The sequence below is a fragment of the Cryptomeria japonica genome, chromosome 9, assembly GCF_030272615.1.
Source record: "Cryptomeria japonica chromosome 9, Sugi_1.0, whole genome shotgun sequence".
In the NCBI taxonomy this organism is placed as follows: domain Eukaryota; kingdom Viridiplantae; phylum Streptophyta; class Pinopsida; order Cupressales; family Cupressaceae; genus Cryptomeria; species Cryptomeria japonica.
The window spans coordinates 633455153-633480830 of NC_081413.1; the positions used below are offsets into that span (position 1 = coordinate 633455153).

General features: G+C 42.4%; 1 protein-coding gene across 1 annotated transcript in view; it reads right to left on the reverse strand.

The window, feature by feature from the left end:
* LOC131078078 (uncharacterized) overlaps positions 1 to 25678 on the reverse strand; it is a 242299-nt gene that overhangs the window by 105703 nt on the left and 110918 nt on the right. Inside the window, exon 11 of the mRNA XM_058015721.2 lies at positions 10925 to 11020. Coding sequence (XP_057871704.2) covers positions 10925 to 11020 — 96 coding nt within the window. The remainder of the gene's footprint in view (positions 1 to 10924; positions 11021 to 25678) is intronic.

The following is a 25678-nucleotide window of genomic DNA, read 5'->3' on the forward strand; positions in this document are numbered from 1 at the left end:
ATATCGAATTCGCTGATGAAATATTTTCACTAAAACCCTTGAATCATGCTTCTATTCCATGTGTCAAAGGACTGATTGCTTTGTTCAGAAATAAAGTGCTCCTTGTCCTCCTCCTGAGTACTTGCCTCTATGAGAGAGTCATTCCGAATCTCATTAGCACTGATGTCTTCATAAACACTCCTCTCCAAAGGTTGTGTATGATCATCCAATCTATATCTATTTGAACCATCATCATTGGAAATATCTTAACTCAAACTCAAGGCTGATGTTTTGTCTTTCCCTTCATGCACAAACATGTCCAAAGAGTCTTTTTGAAACCCTGTCACATAGTCTTTATTTATCAAGGCACTATCTCCCTCCGAATGATCTACTATGAATCCCTATTCATTTCTATGTTTCTCATTTTTTCTTACGCTAAGAAAATATTTTTCATTGACTTCTATTTTCTTTTTAAAGATGGATCTTAACCACCCAAGATGCTCATGCAAGTACAAATTTTCCCAATTCTCTCCATAATTTTGACAACTTTCACTTTGTCTTTGATAACTTTGCTTCAATTCTATCAGCCCTTCTAGTTTTTGCTCTTCAATAGTCTTCATCTTCTTACTAGACCCTTCAGGATGGTAGAATACATTGCAATCTTTGATACCATAGTAGTATGCTACCCTGTTTTCCCTTAGTTTTATTTGTGTTTTGCAATGGTTTTGAGATGATAAACAAAGTGTAGGTAATAAATAAATTGCAGCAATTTAACAACTCTAAAAATTGACAAAACTCAGAAATATATGAAGCTGAAAATTCTAGATTTTATTTCTAATCCGAAAATGCACTTTTTTCCAAAAGAAAGAGCAACCCAAATCATTAAATAGCATTACATATCTAATTCAAACATACCCAAAATTTGCAGCAATGAAATAGACTGAACTAGAGTTGAATTCAGCTAACTTGCACTTGTAGTTTGGAAGCCAATCTTCAATAACTTCTCCAAAGGTCATGAAATTGATAGAAATGGTAGTGTAGACCCTAAATGCCTCCAAATAGCAACAAAAAAATATTCAAATCCCAAGCACCACCTTCCCCTATGCTCATGCCACTCCCTAGGCTATACAATATAATGTCCCCTTTTTAGCTTGTTCCTATCCTGATGGATTAGCCTATTATTTTGGCCCTCATAGGCTAAAGCGGATGGTTAGAGGGTCTTGGTGGGTGGTTGGTAGAGTGTTCTCTTCTCCAGAACTCAGTTTGGTTCAAGACTGGCCTTCGTTTGACTCAATTTCTCACACTTACTATATATAGTAAGTCAGTGGATGATTGAGAGGGACCCTTGCTATTTTTAGTAAGGCAGTTGGATGCGTAGTGGATGCAGTGGTTGACCCCCTGCTTCAGACGACTTGTCAAAATAATGAGTATTTAATGAGATATTAATATTTTAATGCCCTTTAATGATGTTTAATTATTTAAGTTATATTATAAAGTTATAAATTGACTTTATAATAAAGTGGGGCCATTTTGAGGGTCATGAGTAATTAATACTCGTTGGAAAAGTACGCCCAAGACTAATTCTAAGTCCATGAAGTAAGTACTAAAATAACATTTAAATGTTATTTAATTACTTTTGGGGTTGAGCCATTCAAAGAAGTATTAAAAGGGCTTCAAAGCAAATCAAACTCATTATGTTAAGAATATTCGACTTTGTCTTTTATCAAGTGCTTTGGGATTTGTGAGAGACCAAGGGTTTTTGTAGATTATCAAGCATCTTCAACCATTGGAGAACGAAAACTCTTCAGTGTTTGAGCAATTTTGAGGTTGTGAGATACCAATTGAGATTATTGCCAGAGTGCGGGCTTCATTCAGAATACCAATTTGTGCCTAAAGTGAATGTGGAGCAATAAAGGTTAATCAACTGCAAACCTAAAGATTCATTATTGCAGCCATAATAGATCAAACTGAAGCTTCATTTCAGATTTTATTGTCTAGGTTTAGGTGTGTCCTTCAACAGACCTAAGTGCCTATGAAAATGTGCCCCATTGGTGAATGTTATATGTTGAAGAACTCTTTACCAGTAGGCGCACCATCAAGTATTTTCAGCAACAAACTGCCATTACAATCCAAGTTTCTCATTATATATTAACATCATTTAGTTTGGCACATTGTACTTGGCTTTGGCATTCAAAAATAAGGAGTTATAAGGTTGCACAATAACTATTTGATGAAATGCCCTTGCTGTAGCTGTTCATTTCAGTTTATATTGAATCACCAGTATGCAAGCCAAGTGTTTGTAGAAATGCTTATTGGCTGTAGGAATCAACTACAATCATTTTCAATCTTCATAAGCCATTGGAAATCCAAAAGAGAACTCTTGCATTGCATCTCTGTTATTTGTTAAGCTTATTTACATTCATTTTTTAAAGCATTTGGTCATCATTTGGAAATCATCAAAACAAAACCAAACAAACTGAAACAAAGAACAAGTACAGACTTTGCAAGTGTTTGAGAATATTCCTTGGAGCTCAAATCATCACAACAGGGTCAGATTTACCAAGGGATATCACAGTGGTATTAGAGCAGTTTCCTACAATCCTTGGGGTTTAAATTAGATTGTTAATGCAACCAAGTGACAGGGAAAGAAGATATTATTAGAGGGAATTCTAGAAAACTTGGCATCCATTGCAAGTACGTGAAGGAAAAACAAAATCTCGATTGATTGGTACTCATTAGGGGTTGTCTTCTAGTGATACTGGACAGGTTACAAGTATGGGTAACAAAAGGGAAAACAGTCCACCATGGGATGAAGCTAGGGAAGTGAGAGAAACCTTGAGAGGTTTACAAGATGAACAACAACGTGTAGTTGATACATTGCAGCAGCTCACTACAGCCATCCAGCAGTTGGCTAATCCTAGGAGACAAAATCATGATCCAAATGACAATAGGAGTGTGGTTGGGACTCCCATGGCACATAGAGAACCTACTCACACCATTGATCGGCCTACACGATCTGCCTTCTTGAGGAATAAACCAGAAGAAGGTATTGGGGAAGATGACGATGCTACATTTGCTGATAATGTGATGACAATACATGATGAGTGGAATTTACTACCCCCGGATGTAAGAGAACATTTAAAATTTGACCTATTCATGAGCCAAAGGAGGGAGCATGCTAAGGCAAGGCAAGATAGAAGACCAAGGAATCGGAACATGGACCTTGAATATGCTACCAGTAAACTCACCTTACCACTGTTTGATGGTAGTGGGAAGGTCATAGCACGGTCATGGATTCATAAGATATACACTTACTTTAACCTATGCCCTATGATAGAGGGAGATCAAATAAAGTTTGCAATTTTGCTCTTAGATGGGGTGGCCCATGACTGGTGGCACAATGGGATGGTTACCTTGAAAGCATAATTACAGTACCTCTTATCAGGAGTTTGCTGATAGGTTGGTTGAACACTTTGATAAGAAGGATCTGGAAACATATTTCAAAGACCTTGCTCAGCTTAAACAAGTTGGGAGTTTGGAGGGATACATTGGTGAATTTTAGAAGCTTTCAATTATGGTTCCCAACGTTTCAGAGTGGAGATTAATTGTGATCTTCATTGAAGGCTTAATGGAGCCTTTGAGAGGATGGATAAAAGCTTTTGACCCACCATCATTACAAGAGGCAATGAAGAAGGCTAGAAGTATGGAGTTCTGTTGATGTGTTTTTCATGCACATGCGAACACAAAATAAAATACCTAAAGGTACCTTATCCTCTCTTGAATAAAGCTCCCAACTGTTGAAGATCTCGTCGAAGGATCAATCGGAGTAACTCCAAGGTTCTTGTATGTAGGGTATCTACGTGTGTATAAGCTCTTGCGGTATGATGTGATTTTGCTGGAATCACAAGGGGACTTACTTTCGATGACCTAAATGTCTGATTTGCTTTGGATATTACTGGAATGAATTTCACTGGCCCTTGATTTTGAAAAAAGGAAAAAGGATAAGGGTTAGAACGGGATCTATTTCTAACACTAAGAATGTAAGAGCAATGGATGACCTTTGATGAAACTCTAACTAAGTCTTGCTTTGACATGCTAGGATCATCTCCACAAGGTTAGTGCGATCTTCTAAGGATGGCTTTATGATGTTCAGATCACCGCTACAAGCATAGACACCGTCAAGTTGATGCATATCAATGAAGAAGCGATAATTGAAGTTAAGCTTAAGCTGAATGATTCCAGTTGACTACGCAAGGCAAGTCTGCAATCAACAAACTGCTAGTAGTATGAATATACGAATTTCACCGTTGATCATACAAATTTCTTCCATTCACCTAATAACATGAAATCAAATTTGAGAAGTATAGAGACCATGCAAATTGTTGAATCAACCCATAGTTGGTGATAGTGAAGTTTACAAGTCTTTTGCAACAATATCTTGGCAACAATCTTTGCCTTCTCTTTCTACTCTACTCTAACTATTTCCTACTCTCTGACTATTCACTATTAGCCAGCTATTAACCTTTACAAATGAGGAGCCAAGGCTTTATATAGGGAGCCCTTTACAAACAAACAGCTCTGATTGACTTAGAATCAATGGCCAGGATTACAAGATAGAAACCCTAATTAGAGTTTGTTACAATAAACTTCCTTAGCCAATTAGAAAATTGCATTCCCAGAGCGAGGACCAATAGGAAGCAGGGGTAGGTACATCGAATTTTGTGCCACCTCCAATGAGTCAGGTGCATTGAATCTGGACATGCTGAGGTGGACCAATCCGACTGGAGGAGCAGTGACTGGGATGCCACCTTGTCTGACGTCTGTCTTCGTTGATCTCTTTTCTGTCTCAATTTGATGAATGATGCACCTCTTTTACTCCCAAGTGCTTGATGAGGCTTTCTTATCGTCAAGTCTTCCTTCTCCGGTAGCATACCTTGCCTTGAAGTGCTGGCGAAACCTTTCTTTGTCATCTTGTGGTTCCTTAGTGTGGCGAAGTGAAGGTTTTGGAGGTAGATGGCAACTCCTAGAACACATGTAGTCCACCTTTATGCCTTTGGAATGTCCTTGATGATGATGGACTAGAACAAGTCGTCCTTGTCTTGGTCTGATCCTCCTCCATCTGCAAAACAAACCAAAAGATGATTAAGGACACATGATATATTTATCCTGATCATAGCATTTCTTACCTTAAATCATCAACAAAAAGGCATTAGAATGAAATTCGCTCAAGATCCTCCCCAGGGACAGGCCCTATAAGAATTTCGCTCTGGACCCTTTGGAAGGGTCAGGAGTGAAATTTGTATTTTAGCTCAAATTTCATCATCTCCTTGCCTTGAACTTCCCTTGACCTTTGAATTGATTTCTCCTGAAGACATCATTGATTTGACCTCCTAAAAGACCAAAAGAGAGGATTTCGCTTTGGACCTTGGCCAAGGACATGACCTATAAGGAATTTCGCTCTGGATCCTTTGGAAGGGTCAGGAGTGAAATTTGCATTTTAGGACAAAATCTTCACATTTTGTGACCACAACTTGCTCAAATGCATGTCTAAGGATGCCTTTAATCTCAATCAACACTAGGCTTGATGCGAAATTGGAGCAAAATAGAGGTTTTAAGAATTTCGCTCTGGACCCTTTGGAAGGGTCAAGAGCAAAATTCACATTCTAGGACAAATTCTATCATTTCTCTACTCCAAAATGCCTTCCAAGGCAAGCATACACTAATATTCTCTCCACCAAGGCCTGGGAATCCATCTCTTGACCTTCATCATGAGCAAACTAGGTGAAATTGAGAATTTTGCTCTGGACCCTTTGGAAGGGTCAGGAGCGAATTTCTTGACTTGCTTGTTTTCTTTCACCAAGGCCTCTCCTTTTCACTCTCTATACTTGAAATCTCATCTTTGGATCCCTCTCCCATACATGCAACACTTGCTTGACCCTCAAAATGGCTAGAAAGGAGAATTTCGCTAAAAATCATGGCCAGGGACAGGACCTATTTAGGATTTCGCCCTGGACCCTTTGGAAGGGTCACAAGCGAAATCCTTGTCCTAGCTCAAAATCTTGGCCATTGGTGGCCACAATCCATTCCAAGGCATGCCTAGGGGTCCTTACAAGCTCAATCTACCTTGATCCACACTTAGCTTGACACAAAAATGAAAGGAAAAGGTGGATTTTAGGAATTTCGCTCTGGACCCTTTGGAAGGGTCAGGAGCGAAATTCTCCTTCTTGAGCTTATTTCATCATTTTTCCACTTCAATTCACCTCAAAAGGGCAAGGACATATCAATCTGTTCCTATCCAGGCCATAAAAACCAAGAACTTGACTTGTTTTGAAAGGGAAAGAGGTGCTCTTAAGAATTTCGCTCTGGACCATTTGGAAGGGTCAGGAGCAAAATTCTCCTTCTAGGCCAAAATCCTTCACATTTGATGATCACTAGCAACTCAAAGCCATGCTTAAGGACATCTCCAATCCCAATTCACCCTAACCCACACTTGGCTTGGAACAAAAATTGAGAAAAAAAGGAGGTTTTGGGGAATACCGCTCTGGACCCTCTGGAAGGGTCAGGAGCAAAATTTCTATTTTAGGCTAAAATCCTTCACATTTTCACTTTGAGTCACTCCCTAAGGCAAAAACATGTCAATCCACCCTCCAACATGCCTTAGAAACTAAGAACTTGGCCAAAAAAAGGAAGAAAATGAGGTCTATGGGGATTTTCGCTCTAGACCCTTTGGAAGGGTCAGGAGCAAAATCCACATTCTTGGTTGGTTTTGCACTTCCTTCATCTAATTCTCCTTCAAACTTGATAAAATTCAAGCTCCTTTCTCCACAATAATCAAATCCATTTGCCATCCTTTTAGCTCAAAACAAGGTCATTTTCATCATTTTAGGCAAGATAGGGGGTCAAACTGAGGATTTCGCTCTGGACCTAGGCCAAGGACAGGACCTATAGGGAATTTCACTCTAGACCCTTTGGAAGGGTCAGGAGTGAAATTCTCCTTTTGGGTTGATTTCTACCAATTCATCACCTCAAACCTCTTCTCAAAGGCAAATATGCATCAAAGCCTCCTCAACCATGCCTCAAAAATCCAAAACTTGGCCATATCAAAGAGCAAAAATAGAGGAAAAGTGAATTTCGCTCTGGACCCTTTGGAAGGGTCAGGAGCAAAATTCATGTCTTAGGTCAAAATCTTCATTCCTCAATGCTTTCAATCACTCCCTGAGGCAAGAACATATCAATCTACCCCACCATGTCCAAGGAACAAGGTTTGTTAGCCCAAACAAGGGAGAAAATAGTGTCTAGGGAGAATCTCGCTCTGGACCCTTTGGAAGGGCCAGGAGCGAAATTCACATTTAGGCTCAAATCTTGACTTCATTTCTCACATTTCTTCATCCAAATAAGTGTTTTGCCCTCAATAATGCTTGGGAATGAGTTAGTTCTAAGTTTGGGTCAAAGTAGAATGTCTTATGGAGAATTTCACTTTGGACCCTTTGGAAGGGTTAGGAGCGAAATTGAAATTCGCTTTGGACCCTTTGGAAGGGTCAGGAGCGAAATTTGACATTTTGGTCTCTCCGTCAGGATTCATATATGGAATATAACATTTAGTTATATTCTATATATACCGTCAGGATGTTTGAGAGTGGTTTCGGACCTCCAGGAGTTCTAATGCAAAATCTAGTTTTTGGAGGATTCTTCAAGTTTTCAGATTTAGTCAAATTTCAGTATCAGGATGACATTCCAGACAGCCAAATTTCAGGACATTTGAAGATCAGGATGACATTCCAGACTTCATCACTCACCAATTTGACCTAACTCAGATCTTCAAAGATGATACTCACTCACCAAGCTTCATTGACCTCCTCAAACTCAAACAAGACACAATTAGCAACAAGAGCAAAACCTTGTTCTAAGGAAGACTTTCAAAGATGACCCTAACCTGGAGCATCCACTGACTCACCTTTAGCTAAAACAAAGCCTGCTCTCTTAGTGATCCCTCTGGTAGCACTCAGCATACAAAGGCTAATAGACAAAACCCTAAAAACCTAGAAAGCAAACCCTAGAAAGCAAAAAAAAGTAGGGGTCCCCATTTGCAATGGGGTGATGTGTGAATACATCACAACAAGTTTGTAGCCCCAAAAAGCAAGAGTTCGCATAAAGATGTTCCTTCTACCAGCAATGAGATTCCTCAACAATTTGTTGATAAGAAAAAGAAATCAGCAACCATGGTGGATGAGGAGACACGGGAGGAGTTAAGGAAAAAGAAATTGTGTTTTTGGTGCAAGGAGCCTTACAATAGAGAGCATGATTGCCCTTTGAGGCCTAAGGGCAAGGAAAATCATTTAATGTGGGCATATTATATGACGACTTTGATTCTGAAATTTTAGATCAGCCAGCTGCTTTAGGGGATGATCAGGGTGGAAAAGCTTCCACAGAGTTTGGGCTTGATGGGAATCTATCTCCTATGGCATTATTTGCTAATGTGCAAGACGAGATTTCATTCCAATTCAGGGAACAATCAATAGACAGTGTTGCATTGTTATGCTTGACACTGGAGCAATGCATAATTTTATTGATGAAGGATTTGTGGCTTGATGCAGACTTCAGACCGAGGACTCCAATGGATTTAGAATCAGAGTTTCAGACAGATATACCCTCACATGCACCAAGCGGTTAAGTAATCTCACCTTACTGCTAAATGATTATGAGCTACAGGCTGACTTCTATGCGGTCAACATGGGGGCGATGAACATAGTTTTGGGCATGAGATGGCTCCAAGACATAGGAGAATTTACCCTCAATGTACCTAAATTGGAAATGAAATTTGAATTGAATAACATGAATTATGTGTTGAGGGGGATTGCAAATAGGAGCCTGCACATTTATCTCTCTCCATAGAGAGAAGAGCAGGAAGATAGAGTGTGAAATGTTCCAGGAGGATTTTGCGTATGCACATGACTCCAAGGGTACAGAGTTGTATGATTTAGATTAGCATGGAGGTATTGTCCAGTTTGTGAACAATCCCTTGTTTGAGGCAAATACTACAATGTCTTATGATAATCCTCTCTTTGAGTTAGAAGTTGACCATGCTTTTGACCCCAGTCTTGATATGAGCAATGATCATAGTGTTTGGCATCCTTCCAGTGCATCGGGATTTCAGACAGGGCTTGCGGAGGAGTTTTCTAAGGTGTACATAGTGAGGAGTGCATACAGTTTTACATTTGATCCTCACATACATGATCTATTTCAGATGCACAATTCAATGGCGCATGTGCTTGACAGTTTGGATGACAACTTGCTTTGCGCAGAGTTGGGAAGTAAACTTTGTCAACATTCTTCCTCGAGGGTTATGCTCCGCTGACCTTGAAATTGAAATTTGACTACGTAGGAGTGATCGCGACGATGAAAGATGATAAATGAACTTGGCTAGGTGATGACTAAAAATAGATGCTTCCTCCAAGAATCTTGGAGCCCAAATTAGAAGTCAAAAATAACAACAGAAAGTGTCATATGACTCCTCTAAACCATCTGAGCTACTGAGTAACATCAAACTACCGCTCTGAACAAGCTAGCACAAACCCAGAAAGCCAGTGATCACTACACTACTAGAGAACCTCAAAATGAGGATATTCAACATCCTTCAAGCTTAGACCTTGAGCACCTATACATAGTTGTTCAAGATAAAATAATTCAAACATCACTTTCCAAGGAACTCTCACTTGTTCAAAGTAGTCAAACCAAGGGATTATATAAATTAGTAAAAATGGTATAATCTTTCACAACTCCACGTTCAATTTCCAAAGCTCACAAAATATGCAATTGAGGTCATTGATTCTCATGAAAGGTAAAATGATCAAAGCATAGCCACTCAAGTCCCAAGGAACCTTGTGCAAGCAATTATGACTCTTTATCCTAACCATACAAGCCTCTATCCTATCCCATGTTGTTGTTCAAGCACACTTGTGACATTGTGCGCTATCATGCATGTTCTCGCAATCCTTCATGCATAACTTGGTGATCATCCACATAGTCAAGAACCTTACAAATTTGTCACAAAATGTTTCATTTATAGACTATAGAACAAGAATGTCAAGCAATATTGATTATGGGATCTAAACCATTTTGCAACTACTTTGTAACTATATTGTACATATACTCATTAAATTCTTTGCATGGAGGGTTGGATAACAAAGAATAAACTAGGTAAACCAATTTGACATGTTCACCCATTTTTGGTCATGGGAATCCACATTCTAAACCCATCTATCCGTAACATGCATTGTAACCTATTCATCTTTGTATTAAATAGAAGTAGAACACTATTGTTGTGTAATAGCTAGTTTTGTCTTTCATTTCCCTTGGAATATTTCATAATCTTATTTTTCACCAAGGTGGGGTTGGCCCCCAAATCTCCTAGGATCTAGATAAAAAACAAATGCCTAGTGTGATTTTCATTCTATTATTTATGTGTGTAGACTCTGACTAATGCATAGTAAACAATCTAGAGGTGAACATAAGAATATCGTATATAAATTTGCACAAAACAAGTGCTTGCTAATTTATTTTCACAAGGCATTTCTTAATTCATAAAGAAAAAATAAATATTAAATCATAATCTAACTATGTCTCAGTTAATTTTTTCTAATAAAATAATGTTTGCTATCACATATTCTAGAAATTTGTGCCTAAATGTTCTTGATAAAGTAACTATTGATAAATAACTGCAAATACAAGATGTGACATGTCTTTGTGTTGCATTAAGTGTACTTCCAAAGACAAACACATTGAAATCTCCAAAACTACAACAAAATCTATTAAAAACTAAGCAATAGTATATAAACGCCACATCAACGAGAGTCTATAAAAATCACAAATAATCAATACCTAATTTTGTGAAAAGGGAACATAATAAGACAATAAAACAACTATTTTACTATAGTAACATTACTACCTTTCCATCTCCTGGATGTTCTGGAACAACTTTTCCAGCAAATGACACAGGATCATCAGCAAGCTCCTTCACAAAACTTACCATGCGCTCAATTGGCTGCGAATTAAGTTTATGTTATAATTATCAGGAAAATAGAGTAAAGAACACATTTAAAAAAAATATAGATCAAGGACTTTATAATAAATGTACACACACACATAACTATTTAACATGTACCAAGGAAACAATTAAAATAGAATGCATAATTATCATATATATGTTTTAACTTTTGATGTCTTTCACAGGCATTTTATGTTAGCTTTTTTTTTAGGGGGGATTGATATGATCTCTCATCTCAAGATGAATGCCATGAGTAGTCATTACATTAATCACATTTTTCCTCATGGGTAATATTTTATTATTTTATCAAAACAAAATCAGTAATGCAATAATATGCAACTATAGAGTTTGGCGTATCATTTATTTGGCAGAATCCACCAACCATGTAACATTAGACTTATTATATTGAAAAAACAGTTTGTTTATACATGTTCTTGCATATTTAAGTTCATCAAGTATAGTGGCATGTTGTATTAACCACAAAACTATATATTGTGGGTATTATTCTGTTGTTAGCATTCTCTCTGTAGTATGAGTGGGTGTTGAGCAGTTTCTCACACAACAAACCTTCCTTGGCTGATTATATGTTCATGGGTAGGCACACACTGAGAAAGTTTCTTCCTTATTCTCTATGGTATTCCTAGAGTAGGAATTCTAGAGAAATATTGTACATATGTCATTGACTGATGGAAAGATTTTCTCTATTATATAATATATAACTTGTTCTCTGTGCAAATATCTTTCTGAAATTTTTCTAAGCATATTCCTTCATAATTCCTACCAGATGACAAACCAGATGACAGCGGTGGAGATGGAATCATGCCAAACTGAGAGAGATTCATGTGCAAAGGCACACTACAATTTTCCTGGAAGACACAAACACGATAGATCTAGACTTCTCTGAGGGGCTTTACACTTGGAACAGTAGAAAGAAAGGCAGAAGCTACACTGCAAAGTAGTTAGACAGGATTATAATATGTCCAAAAATGAATCACCTCTCAAACAACAATCACAGAAAGATTTCAGGATGCAATTATATTGGATTAATGGTTTATAATCCTAAGCATCAACACCAACTCCCTTGACACAAAAAGCCCTTTCAGATCTGAAAGAATTTGGCTAACATATCCAAAATTTTAGGGTGAAGGAGAAGAATGGCAGATAACATCCCCCTGAATTCAATGCTATACAATTCACTAAATACAAATTGAATTGAAGTTAAGAAAACATGAGAACTCAGATCTCTAAGTGAATAAAATGGAACTTGGCCATATTTTCGCTGCACAAATAATGGAAAACGGGTTAGAATAAATACTACTGAGGATAAGAGATCAGGAAACCGCAGCAGAGCTACTAAAAGAAGAACAATATTCTATATATGAATTGGCTGCCCTGCACCAATGAGAAATATTTTTTGCATCAAAAGGAAAGGGACCAATGGATAAATTCAGGAGATTAAAATATTACTTCAAATTGGTCTATAATTGGCAACACATCAGTGGTCAGCCCCAAATTAAATCTTGTGAAGAACAAATGCATGATGATCCAAGAGGGTTCACAAATGACACAAATAAATAAGTTGCTGGCCATTTAAAATTCTTAAAAATAGTAATAAGTAATACTCATAAACTCAATGTTCATAATTGCTAATAAACAAAATAAAAAAATATTTAAATACCTCATGACTTGCTTCAAAGAAAATATTAATGAATCACAATTCATTGATTTTTAAAGGACTTAAATGTCAATAGATAATGAAAATTAATATCAATATTTAATAATCTTCATATGGGTCTTGAATGTCTTCATTGAAATCATGATAGACAACTTTTTGTTCAATTTCATTTTAATCACAATCAACTATAATGCCTCTCCCACTACCCACATCATATGTAGAAGTTGCCTCATTGATATAGACTTGGGCAAGTTATGCAACAATAGCATCTAAGTCAGCATATTCAAAAGTTAGCTGTAATCAGGTGTCTTATGTGATTGTTACCCATTTGTTTTGTTTCCATGTCAATGTGGGTCTGTTTCCATTTTATTTTCTCCATAGTTCTAAAACAAACTCAAATAGGAAAAAAAACCTATGGTGTATATTAAAGTGGTATTAGAGCAGTGTATCCTGCCATCTTGAAGGGTTCAAAATGAAAAAAGTAACATTTATTGATTTGAGCATCAACCATTCACAAATCATTATAATACCTAGAGAAACAAATCTAACCCAAACTTAGCAGCAAAAGAATAGAGGGCAGAAAATATGGATGATAGAGACATACAATGGTAGCATGCAATGAACCTTTTAGACACTTTGGTTAGAGGGCAGTAAGTTGCAGATCAACGTGCACAAGAAACAAATCAGCATCTTACTTGATTGAGATGATGACTCTTCATTCGAGAGTCAATAAAAACAACAATAATAATTGTGCAACCGCAAATAATGAGTGTTAGGGGTAAAAACGTATGTTAGTAAGAATAATAGTTATAAGTGTGTTATGTTGTGTTTATGTTTATGTTGTTGCCGAGAGGTTCCCGTTGGGTAGTTGGGAGTTGGTGACGATTGGCAACTTGACCAACCATCGGGTCTATATATTGTTGGTTGGAACCTCGGTAGGGGGATTATGTATGGACAATTCTGGACATGGGAATAAAGATATAACTTTCTGGTCTAATTATTATCATTTGTCATTTATGTTATGATGTACAATTGTTCTGTTTCATGAATGCTGGGTACGTGCAGGAAACACTATGTTATTTGATTATTCGCCAACTATACATTTACGACTAAACATTTTGGCGCCGTTGCCTGAACGAACCTGGAGATAACTATGGTGGCAGGTGGAAGCAATTAATGGGCCAGCCATTTAACCAGCAATTAATTGTCGTGGACAGCGACATGCACGAAGAGAGTACCGCGAAAGAGGAACGAGAGGATCAGTTGATGACAGACTTGGTGGAGTTGTGGGACGTGTCAGTCACGCAGTACATGCAGTGAGAGGCTCAGGAGAGAGCCATCTCAGAAGGCACGGTGCGTGGTGAACTCACCGTCAGCACCCCCATCTTTGACCTACTCGGGAGTATTCCAAGGTTACTCGCCAGAAATTTGATTGCACTCCAAGACCAAAGGGAGGAAACGACAAAGGAACTTCGGCGGCAACAAATTCTCCAACGGTACGAGGAACGGAGTCGTAGGGAGGAAAAGGAGAGGGAGGCTAGTCGGCGCCGTACCTCTGGCATTTGATGCCCTTATGGTTGAACAAAGACAAATGTACCACTACTACTAAAGGAGTAGACGAGGGAACTATATGGAGATCTCTCCGCATAAAAGAACAGGCCGACAGGAGACGGTGACTAAGGGAGGTTGCCAACTCGAGGAGTCCGGAGAAACACAGCAGAAGTCGGAGTGTGAGTTGGAGTCGTAGTCGGGAGAGGCAAAAACCGTGTACATGGAAGGAGTTGGCCGAGGTCGCCAGGAACCTACCACTTCCAGACGTAGCGGAGGAAGATCTCGCCGACCAGGCCCCACACTCGACGTCAAGCGAAGAAGACTCCAGAGCCGAATCACAAAGCACCCAATCAGAATTTTCCGAACAAGGAGAGGAGGCGGTATGAGACCTTCACGAGGAAATCGCCACTATCTTTGAAGCAACGTTGTCTGGCATTAAAAATTTGTCCTTGTCAGAGGGCATCAAAATAGGAAGGTCAGATCCGACAACCCCGGGAAGGAGGGACTATAGAAGCGAAGGTGACCAGAGCCCAGTTGACAGGGGTCCGACCAGACCAGGAGCATATAGCACCTCCCAGACACATAGTACCTTCCCGACATGTAGCCATTTCCAGGCACTACATAAAACCATACAGAAAAGAACGATGGCACACACTCCGGAGAAGCAGAAACTCCCAAAATTCATGGGCGATGAGTTAGAGGACACCGTACAGTATTGCAAGACATGCGTCACCATCTGGGAAGCAAATGGCCAGGATGACCGGGACTACTGGGTGAAGGCATTTCCGGCCACTCTGCGAGGAATAGCTATTGATTGGTACACAGACCTCGATGCTCAGCATAAAACGTCCTGGAACAATCTGAAGAAGGCCTTCAAGGAAGAATTCAAACTCCTACGGGATGACAACGAAATTGTGGCGGAAATTTACAACACCAAACAAGGAAAAAACGAAAGTGTGCGCGCATATAACAGAAGGCTGAGGGAGCTACTTAACAAAATGGAGAACCAGACGGCAGATGGCCTCAAGAAGTGGTGGTTCGTGGAAGGATTGGTACCATCCCTGAGAAGGACGATGAAAGTGGTCCCTCTGCCATCATACGATGAAGCATACAACCGCGCCATGGATATTGAAAGTGAAAACAAGACATCCCGGGGGAAGTGATGGGCCAGCGATGGTGATAGCACGGACAAAGACAGCGATGGGGGATCCAAATCCGTGCAAGCACTCCGGAAGGATATGATGAGGATGATGAAGGAGTTAAAAGGTGACAAGGAAAGTGGTAGGGAAGGAAAAGAACTATGGTGTACTGACTGCAAGACTGAAGGACACACTAAAGGAAGTTGTCCCCGCAAAGTTTTCTGTGACATCTACCAAGTAATGGGAAATTCCACTAAGGAATGTCCGTACAACTTGAAAGCACGGAGCACACAAGTGCTCTACGCCCAACCCGACCAAGCCACACCGCCGGCGACACCGCCGAAGCCAATAGCAAACTCGGACGCCTCACCTGAAGGGTATAGAAACAATCGGCGGGGTAACAATAGATCCAATAATAACACACCAAGGAGCAAAATTCAATACGACGGGAAGGGGCGACCCATGATTCAATGCAGAAAGTGCAACGAATGGGGTCACTTTGCTCGAGAATGCCAAAATGGAGGTGATGCAGGAAGTTTGCTGTGTAGATGGTGTGGTCCAGGAAATCACGAGGACATAGATTGTCCGAAGCAAAAAGGGGTGAACATGCTCAACATGGAAGGATCAGGAGAAGATGTACTGGCAATCACAAGGTTGCAAAACAAGAAAGCCATGTACCCTAACCCTCGCACAGAAAAAGAAAGGCTCCAGGAGGCAAGGGTGGATATCGAGCGGGCGATGGCTGGAGAGCGGAGGGCCTCACACCTGGCTACCGATGCACCAGTCCGGTCAAAATCGGAGAAAACTATCATCAAGTAGATGTTACAAACCACAATACCCATATGGGTGTCTGACCTTCTGTAGACCATGCCACAATTGAGGATGGCTCTAACAAATGTAACTGGGGACACTACCCTCGGTCAGGAACACCAAACAATGGAAAAATCTGGCACAGACCCGGTGAAGGAATCTGGTACGGATACCATGAACCCTACGCTACTCGCGGTGGGCATCGGACGGAAACCCGCAGTAGTAGAGATGGATAATGGGACAAAATCTTACAAACACCATTGTTGATGGTGGGTCCGGAGTCAACGTACTATCGGAGGAAACTTGCGAAGCCTCGGCAAGCCGACACTCTGGCCACCAACCTTCCACCTGGTTGGTGTGGATCAAGATGGTATCAAACCCCTCGGTACCCTCATGGCACAAAAGGTGGTAATTGGGACGCAACAATTCCTTCTGGATTTTGTAGTCATTCCACTGGAAAGGAAAGTGTACGATGCCCTCCTAGGAAGGGTGTGGCTGATCATGGCCAAAGCTAATCACAACTAGAAAAGGAATACACTCTCAATCAAGAGTGACGGTCATAAGGATGTAATTGATCTAAGGAACCAGTCCGTTAGCGAAGAGCTCGCATCATCGGACTCCGACTCAGAAAATTCAAATCAATGGGAGTGGGGTTCTGAAGGAGACAGAGGAGGGAAAGAACCCGATGAGGAAGGAGTGTTGGAACTGGATGGGTGTTTCGAGGATGGAACCAGTTCATTGGCGGGACTTTTTCATTGGCAAATAGAGGACTATGAGGTCTTCCACCCGGAGTGTCACATGCTGCAAATATGTGAGATAGGAGAATCAAGCGATGGGATGGAAGAACAATCCTTTCCCCCAGAGTACGGTAGATACCAAGAGGGAATGGAAAGAATGGACAACACGCCAGCCCACTAGTTTGAATGGGATAAACCCATCAAGTATGAGGAACGGGGTGTGGAGAAGGTTAATTTGGGCAATGAGGCAAAACCATAGGTGATATTGGTAGGAGACGACTGGAATCCCGTGCTAAAGGCAGCAGCCTTCAAGATATTTCTAGAATATAAAGACGTCTTTGCTTGAACCTACAAGGACTTGAAGGGGGTACCACCTGAGCTATGAGTGCATCGCATAACCCTCGTACTAGGAGCCCAACCGGCACGAAGGAGGCCGTACAAAATGAACAAAAATTACGCAGCCAAAGTAAATGAGGGGATCAATAAAATGTTAGAAGCAGGGATTATATTCAAAGTGGAAACTAGTGACTAGGTTTCTCCAATAGTCATCTCTCTTAAAAAAGAGGCTAACCAGATAAGGATATGTGTGGATTTCAGGTATCTAAATGCAGTAACCATCAAGGACCCATTCCTGATTCCATTCACGGACAACATTCTCGAAGAAGTTGCCGTGCACGAAATATACACATTTATGGATGGATTCTCCGAGTACAATCAGATAAGTATTGCGGAAGAAGATAAGCTGAAGACCACATTTGTGGTGGAGGACAGAGTGTATGCCTATAATCGCATGCCCTTTGGGCTATGCAATGCGCTCGCGACCTTCCAGAGAATAATTTTGTACATTTTTGACAAGATGTCAGTAGGGAATTTTAGAGCATTTCTGGATGACTGGTCGATTTTTAGCGATCAGGACACCCATTTGAAGGCTTTAGGGGAATGCATGGAAAGATGTCGGAAGGCTAGGTTAGCCCTGAATCCAAAGAAGTGCAGGTTTATGGTACCACAAGGGAAACTCCTGGGCCACATCGTCTGTAAGGAAGGATTGAAGACAGACCTAGACAAGATAGGAGTAATTGTCAACATGGAGAGCCCAACGAACGTAACAGGGGTGAAATCATTCCTCGACCATGTCGGCTACTACCGGAGATTCAAAGGCTTTGCGCAGGTGTCCTGGCCCTTAGATAAGTTGACAAGGAAGGGAGAGCCATTTGTGTGGAGTACGGAGCAAGAAGAAGCCTTCAAAGAATTGAAAGACCGGCTAGTGAGACCGATATTGGTATACCCAGACTGGAACAAAGAATTTCAAGTACACGTCGACGCCTCCAACTTTGCAATTGGTGCTACCCTCGCCCAGGTAGGGGTGCAAGGACTAGACCATTCCATCTTCTTTGCAAGTCGATTTCTATCAAAGGCCGAACGAAACATAGCACAATGGAGCTAGAGGCACTAGGGATGGTGTACGCAGTACAGAAGTTCCGGCACTACTTGTTGGCTACACCATTAACATTTTATGTGGACCACCAAGCACTAATGTACCTAGTGAATAAACCAATCATCCAAGTGAGGGTAAGTCGATGGCTACTGCTCTTACAGGAATTCACCTTCACCATTGTCGTACAGCCAGGGATGTCCCATGTAATAGCTGACCAACTATCAAGGATCAGATCAGGGGAACCGGCTGAGGGAGTAAACGAAGACTTTCCAGATGCACACTTGTTCCAAATTGCAATACTACCAACTTGGTATGAAAAGATAGGCCAGTACCTATCTACCTCCACATTTCCAAGCGAGATGCCTTCAGGAGAACGGAGGAAGTTGGCACTGAAGAGCAAAACCTTCCAACTAATTAATGGGCTTTTATATAAGATGGGTCCCGACCAAATCTTGAGGAGGTGTGTCATGGAGGAGGAAATTCGCGGTGTAATAAAGGAGGCACATGATGGATTAGCAGGCGGACATATGGGACCAGATGCAACCGCTAGGAAAGTGCTTCTGGCAGGTCTATGGTGGCCAACTCTACACATCGATGCCCGAGAGTGGGTGATCGGATGCGACACTTGCCAACGAGCGGGAAAACCTCTCAAGAGGGACTTCATGCCTCTCTTTCCTTTGTAGCCGCATGAACTATTCGAACGATGGGGTTTGGACTTTGTGGGATCTTTGAAGCCAAGTAATCTACACTAGTGCAAATATATTGTAGTTGCCACGGAATATCTCACCAAGTGGGGAGAAGCTAGGGCCTTGCCGGATAACATGGCTCTGAGTATGACATGGTTCTTGTATGAACAGATTGTCACCAAGTATGAGATACCACTCCAAATCACCAGTGATAGAGGAGTGCACTTTATCAATCAAGTAATCCATACCATGACTGTGGAATTTAAAATATTCCATAACCTATCCAGTCCGTACTATCCCCGCGCTAATGGACAAGCAGAAGCAACCAACAAGGTGTTGGTATCAATAATCTACAAATCGTGTGGGGTGGAACAAGAAGACTGGGAGGAAAGACTACCAGCCATGCTATGGGCCTAGTGTACAACATACAAAGTCACTACCGGGCATACCCCGTTTCAACTCATGTACGGGCAGGAGGCAGTGGTACCAGTCGAGTACATCGTGCCGAGCCTTCGAGTGGCGGTGGAAAATAGACTTGGGGACCTAGAAAGCTTGAATGCAAGGCTTGATGGTTTGATAAAGCTGGATGAATGAAGATTGATGGCACAATGGGCAATAGAGGTGGCACAACTCCGGCAGAAGCATTGGCATGACCTGCATCTGCAGAAGGCCAACTTCTAGCCGGGGCAGCTAGTTTTGAAGTATAATGGTCAGAACGAACTTCGACCAGGGAAGTTCAAGGTCCGTTGGCTCAGACCCTATTAAATCGGAGAGGTCGGTAGGAATGGAGCAGTAAAGCTTGCGACTTTGGATAACAATCTGATCAGAGACCCGGTGAACGGTTCCAAGTTGAAGATCTACAGGGAAAGAAATAAACCTGTGATTGGGATTAACATGCTAGGATACGCCACGAGAGGGCATTGGACCATTGGTCGAAGCAAGGAGGTCGAAGAGGACTCGGTGGTAAAAGGAGAACCCTATCGGAGGGATGACGACTGGGCGAAGCCTTTGGCGGCCATGGAAGAACGACTTGTACCAAAAAGGGTGGAAGGTGTGGTGGTTCCCAGGATCCACAAACATCTCACAAATGCGTATTTCGGGGACCCATCTTTGTGGGTGCGAGTTTCAGGATATTGGAAAAAATGGGCCCCATACAAAGGAGCTCGGGAGGGATATGTAGCATATGACATTGATGAAGAAGCAGAAGCTTGGAGGAAAGCCAAGAACATAAATAAAGAGCAGGATCCGATGGACCTGGAGGAAGAGATCGACCTGGAAGAATATGGGACAACCCTAGGCCCATGTTTAAAAATGGTACTGAAAACAGAGGACCTATTCATCATCGCTTCCGAAGCGGGCGAGGTAGAAGCCGGACCTAACTCATTGTACCGGGTGATCCCTAACCCGGCTGGGCCACCAGAGATTGATGGAGAAAGAGTAAAATGGTACCACCAGTACGGGGATCGGTACATTGACAGCCGCTACAAGGGTGTGGGACTCGCCCCATTGGTGGACAAGATATGGGACCTGGAATACGTAGGGACGTGTTGGGCACAAGAATGCTACAGAAGACTACCACATGTATGTACGTGGTTACATGACTCAGAAATAAGAATGAAGACACCCAACAATGCCTCAGGGGTAAAAAGGAAGAACAATGGGGATGGAGACTCTGAATAGGAACCAAACAAGAAATGGAAGGAAGACAAGGCGAGGAACAAAGAAACAGGGAAGAAATTGAGAAAAAAGCAAGGTAGGGGGCCAGCAAGAAGAAACAAAGGAGACAGGGAACTCCTCAGCCGCAAGAACGAACACAATAAACTGGCTAGGGGCTTACAGAAGGCCAACTAGAGGGCACAATAGGCCAAAGGGTACCGAGGTAAATTAAAGGCAAGGAAGCTAATATTGAAAAAGCCGTGTCAGATAAAGGATGTGAGATGACTGAAAAAACAAGGGGTCTTAAAGGGTGAGGAGGAGAAATACAGGAAACAAGAAAATAAGTCCAAGTCGGCAGGTATTAAAAAATTAGAATATCAGGCAAGTAAAGCGGTAGGGAAAAGTTAAGACTACTAAAAAGACAATTATTTTATGTTAAGCTAATAAAACATTTTTACCTAACCCTAACCCTTGCAAAGGAAAGTGCTTATAAAAACCCCCACGAGACCCCATTAAGCATAGGGCAGGGAAGATAGAATGATGAACCCAGCAGCCAGGCAAAACTGAGCGAAGGGAAGAAAGTAACATACCGTACGGATCAGCTGCGCGTGCCAATTGTACGGACAAAATACACCATACAAAACAATTGTACGGACACAAAGGTAAACCAGGAGTTGATAAATCCGTACGGTGTACGGATTGCACAGATAGGAAAATGCGAGGGCCAGGAAGTCTCACCATACGACGTATGGATTGCAGAGAGACACCAACAAGAGATACCGTACGACCTTCCAAGAAGCCTCGTCATACGGCTTACAGATTACCAAAAAGATTCACCATACGACGTACGGATTGTAGCAAACGAGTTGCGTACGGATCGCGTACGGAGTGCAGAGAAAGGCGTACGGAGCAAGAAGGTTGTGCATAAATTTTTGCCATACGTGTACGGCGTATGGATTGCAGAGAGAGTTGGCGGAAGTCACTGTACGGGCACATTCAGGCAAAGTACCAAAGGAGGTATTGTCGTATGGACATGTATGGGAACGTGCAAGAAAATTCGCCTAAGGAGGAATCTGTACGATGTATGGTATTAGGAGGACAGGCAGAGAAGGGTATGGCGTACGACGGCAACATTCTATCTGTATGGTGGGTACTTGACAGACCAAGTAAGGAGGCAGCACACAGGTATAAGAGGCAAGGGGGTGGTTTGGCAGAACATGAGAAAGAAGTGGTACGGCAAGGAAACTGTGCGTGATACAATGGGCCGTACAAACTAGCGAGACAATCTTTCCGACAGTTATAATAACGACTCAGGAAGGGGCATGGGAAGAAGAACGGAAAAAGGCAGTTGCAGTGCAGCCATGACTACCATAGAGCCCGCTAGCAGCAAGAAAACCAAGAGCAGACCAAAGACACTGAAGGACTCAGAGGGACTCATGGTGGCCAATGTAGCATTTGAGAGTGTGACCGACAGTGAATGTCATACCTGGTGGGAAGAAAACCCTCCAGACCATGTGACAAAGGAATCTCTCAGGAGGGCACAGGTCGATCACGCCGTCCAAATGCCCACATTCAACATTAAAGAGTTCGAGCCAATCCTGCGAACCATGGTATCAGGCTATAATCCACAGGAACGAGCTTCAATCATTCAGTTCCAAGGGTGCACAGTGCGAGTTTCATTGAAACATCAGGATTTCAGGCGAGTATTTGGCATACCGGAGAAAGGAGCATCTGTGGCCAAACCAACCAAAAAAATCACCAGAGAAAAGAAGAAATGGTTGATGGATTTGGTTTCCAGAGATGACCTCACGGAAGAGCAGTGGAAAAGTGCCTGGGCCGACAGCAGAGGAATGAAGCATGCGTTTATCGCACCTAGCGAATGGAGGATGCTAATGGACCTGGTCAAAAGCTGCCTTACGGGAGCCAGCCATGCATCTAACATAGTTATATGGATGATAGGATTAATGAATGGGATCAAATGCGGGAAGGTGTACAATTGGGGGCAACTCCTGGCAGAACGAATACACGACTTCCTGAGACTGGAACACAAAACGTTCTACATGTGCCATCATGCTATCAGCTTGTTCCTGGATGCTGTATGCCTGCAGGTACCACCAGAAGTATGGGGGACATTTGAACCACGCGGAAGGGTAGAACCAAATAAACCCACCATGTACTACTATATCCACCTGGACACCCTAGGCGACACAGCACAACCGACAAGGAAAAGGAGGAAACTGGACACATCCATGGAGATTGAAGAGGTTAGAAGCGTGTTTAGTCCTAAATGTATAGTTGGTGAATAATCAGATAACACAGTTTTCCCTACACGTACCAAGTATTCATGGAACAAAACAATTGTACATCATAACATAAATGACAAATGATAATAATTAGACCAGAAAGTTATATTTTTATTCCAATGTCCCGAATTGTCCATACCTCATAATCCCCCTACCAAGGTTCCAACCAGACAATATATAGACCCGACGGTTGGCCAAGTTGCCAACCGTCACCAACTCCCAACTACCCGACGGGAACCTCTCAGCAACAGCAAAACATAACCATACATAACACACTTATAATTATTATTCATACTAACATACGTTTTTACCCCTAACATTAGCCCCCCCCCAAAACGTAGTCGTCTTCCAGACGACTCAGACAAGAGAACTGAAAATGAAAAACATAGCTAAGATCGAGAAGAGGGAGGTGGCGTTCCTGTAGTGGTCGCTGTAGGGGGTTGCTGTCTGGCCTGGATTTTCAGGTTCTTTTCTACCATCAACTGTCGTTTGTGAGCTTTCTTTACCATGTGAGCAACTTCTAGTAGCTTTTTATCCTTTTGTTCTAGCTGTGAAGTGAGCGCCGCCACCTGGGCTACTAATGCCTGTGCCTCCTTCTCCTGTATGCTGCAGCGGGCCTCACAGGTAGTCATCTTCATTTCCATCTCCTTCCTCAGAATCCTCTCTACTATGGCCAACTCTGCCTGCTTCTTACTCTCCTTTTCCAGAGTTGTTATGTACATCTATTGAGCCTCTTTCTCCACTTGATGTTGCCGCATCTATAAGTACACCTCTTGAAAAACCCCCTCCATGCTGTGGAAGGTGGTGCCTAAAGTGCCTATACCTCCTATTAGGTGCTTGTGGGTCCAGTTCTGAATCATCTAGGGCATACTATGGTCTGACCACCCCTGCTGCTCAAAGTGTTGTGTGAACTCATCCTTGCACCCTTTGGTCATGAAGTGACACAGCTGTGTAGCATCGGCCGAATTGCCGACCTCCATTTGTCCAGTAAGTTGAGCCATGTTGCGTGCAACATAAGAGAGCCCTTGTAGCTCCTCTAAGAATCATCCAAGTGAGCCTGCTGGGTCATTCGGGTCGAGTGGTGTGATATGAAGTCCCGTGAAAGCTCCTGTCGGTCCAGTGCTCTGCTTGTCCCTTCCCTGCTGCCGTTCTTGATCAACAGATCTCTCTCCTGCCAGGTCTGGGATAGAGGTCTCTCTATTTGTGGTCATGCTTGGCCCAATGGCCATGTTATGTGGTGCAGGAGAGGGGGGAAGGTGTGGGGCGAGGGCGAACTGCCCCAGCCATCCATCCAGTGAGGCGTCTATATCGTCATCTGTCAGAGTATCCAAGGCTACCTCTAAGTTAGTTGGCACTGTACTGGTTCCTGCCGACACCGTACTAGTTTTTGCCGACACCGTACCAGTTTCTGCTGCCACAGTACCAGATTCTACTGCCATCGTACCATTTTTTGTTACCACCGTACCAGTTTCTGCTCCTGCTGCAAGTACGACCAAACTGATCTGTGGCGACGATACCCGCCTCTGTGCAGGCGGTTCCCCTTCTCCAATCTTCTGAAATAGTACCCCCATTGGTCGTACATCTCCCACTGGGCTGGCTACGGCAAGCGCCTCCTGAGGTACCAGGTGTGCCGAGGATAGTTTCGAGGGTGCAAATTTTACCCTCGTACTTTTCCATTGCACCGGTAATCCTCCCTATCGCTCCTCTTCCTCTTCTTCTTGCTACCATGACTCTATTTCCTCTTCCTCCACAGCTGTGTGTCCTGTCAGATGGAACCCCTCATCGCCACTTTCCATGTCTTCCACCTCCTCCGAATCCTCTGCGTTGCTAACCTCTTCAATCTCCATGGAAGTGTCCATTTTCCTCCTCTTCCTTGTAGGCTGCGCTATGTCGCCAAGGATGTCTAGATGGATATAGTAGTACATGGTGGGTTTACTTGGTTCTACCCTTCCCCTTGGTTCAAATGTCCCCCATTCCTCTAGTGGCACCTGCAGGCGTACGACATCTAGGAACAAGCTGATAGCATGATGACACATGTAGAACGTTTTGTGTTCTAATCTCAGGAAATGTCGTGGATGCGTTTTGCCAAGAGTTGCCCCCAATTGTACACCTTCCCGCATCTGATCCCGTTCATTAATCCAATCATCCATATGGCTATGTTACAGGCGCGGCTGACCCCCGTCAGGCGCCTTTTGACTAGGTCCATTAACATCCTCCATTCCCCAGGTGCGATAAAGGTACGCTTCATTCCTCTATTGTTAGCCCAGGCGCTCTTCCACTGAGATCGTCTCTACACACCAAATCCATCAACCATTTCTTCTTTTCTTTGGTGAGTTTTTTGGTAGGCTTGGCAACAGATGCTCCTTTCTCCGGTATGCCAAATACTCGCCTGAAATCCTCAGGTTTGAATGAAACCCGGACTGTGTGCCCTTGAAACTAGATGATAGAAGCTTGTTCGTGCAGATTATAGCCGGATACCATGGTTCGCAGGACTGGCTCGAACTCTTTAATCTTGAATGTGGGCATCTACACAGTGTGGTCGACTTGTGCCCTCTTGAGAGATTCCTTCGTCACATGGTCTGGAGGGTTTTCTTCCCACCAAGTACGACATTCACTGCCAGTCACACTCTCGAATGCTACATTTGCTGCCGTGAGTCCCTCTG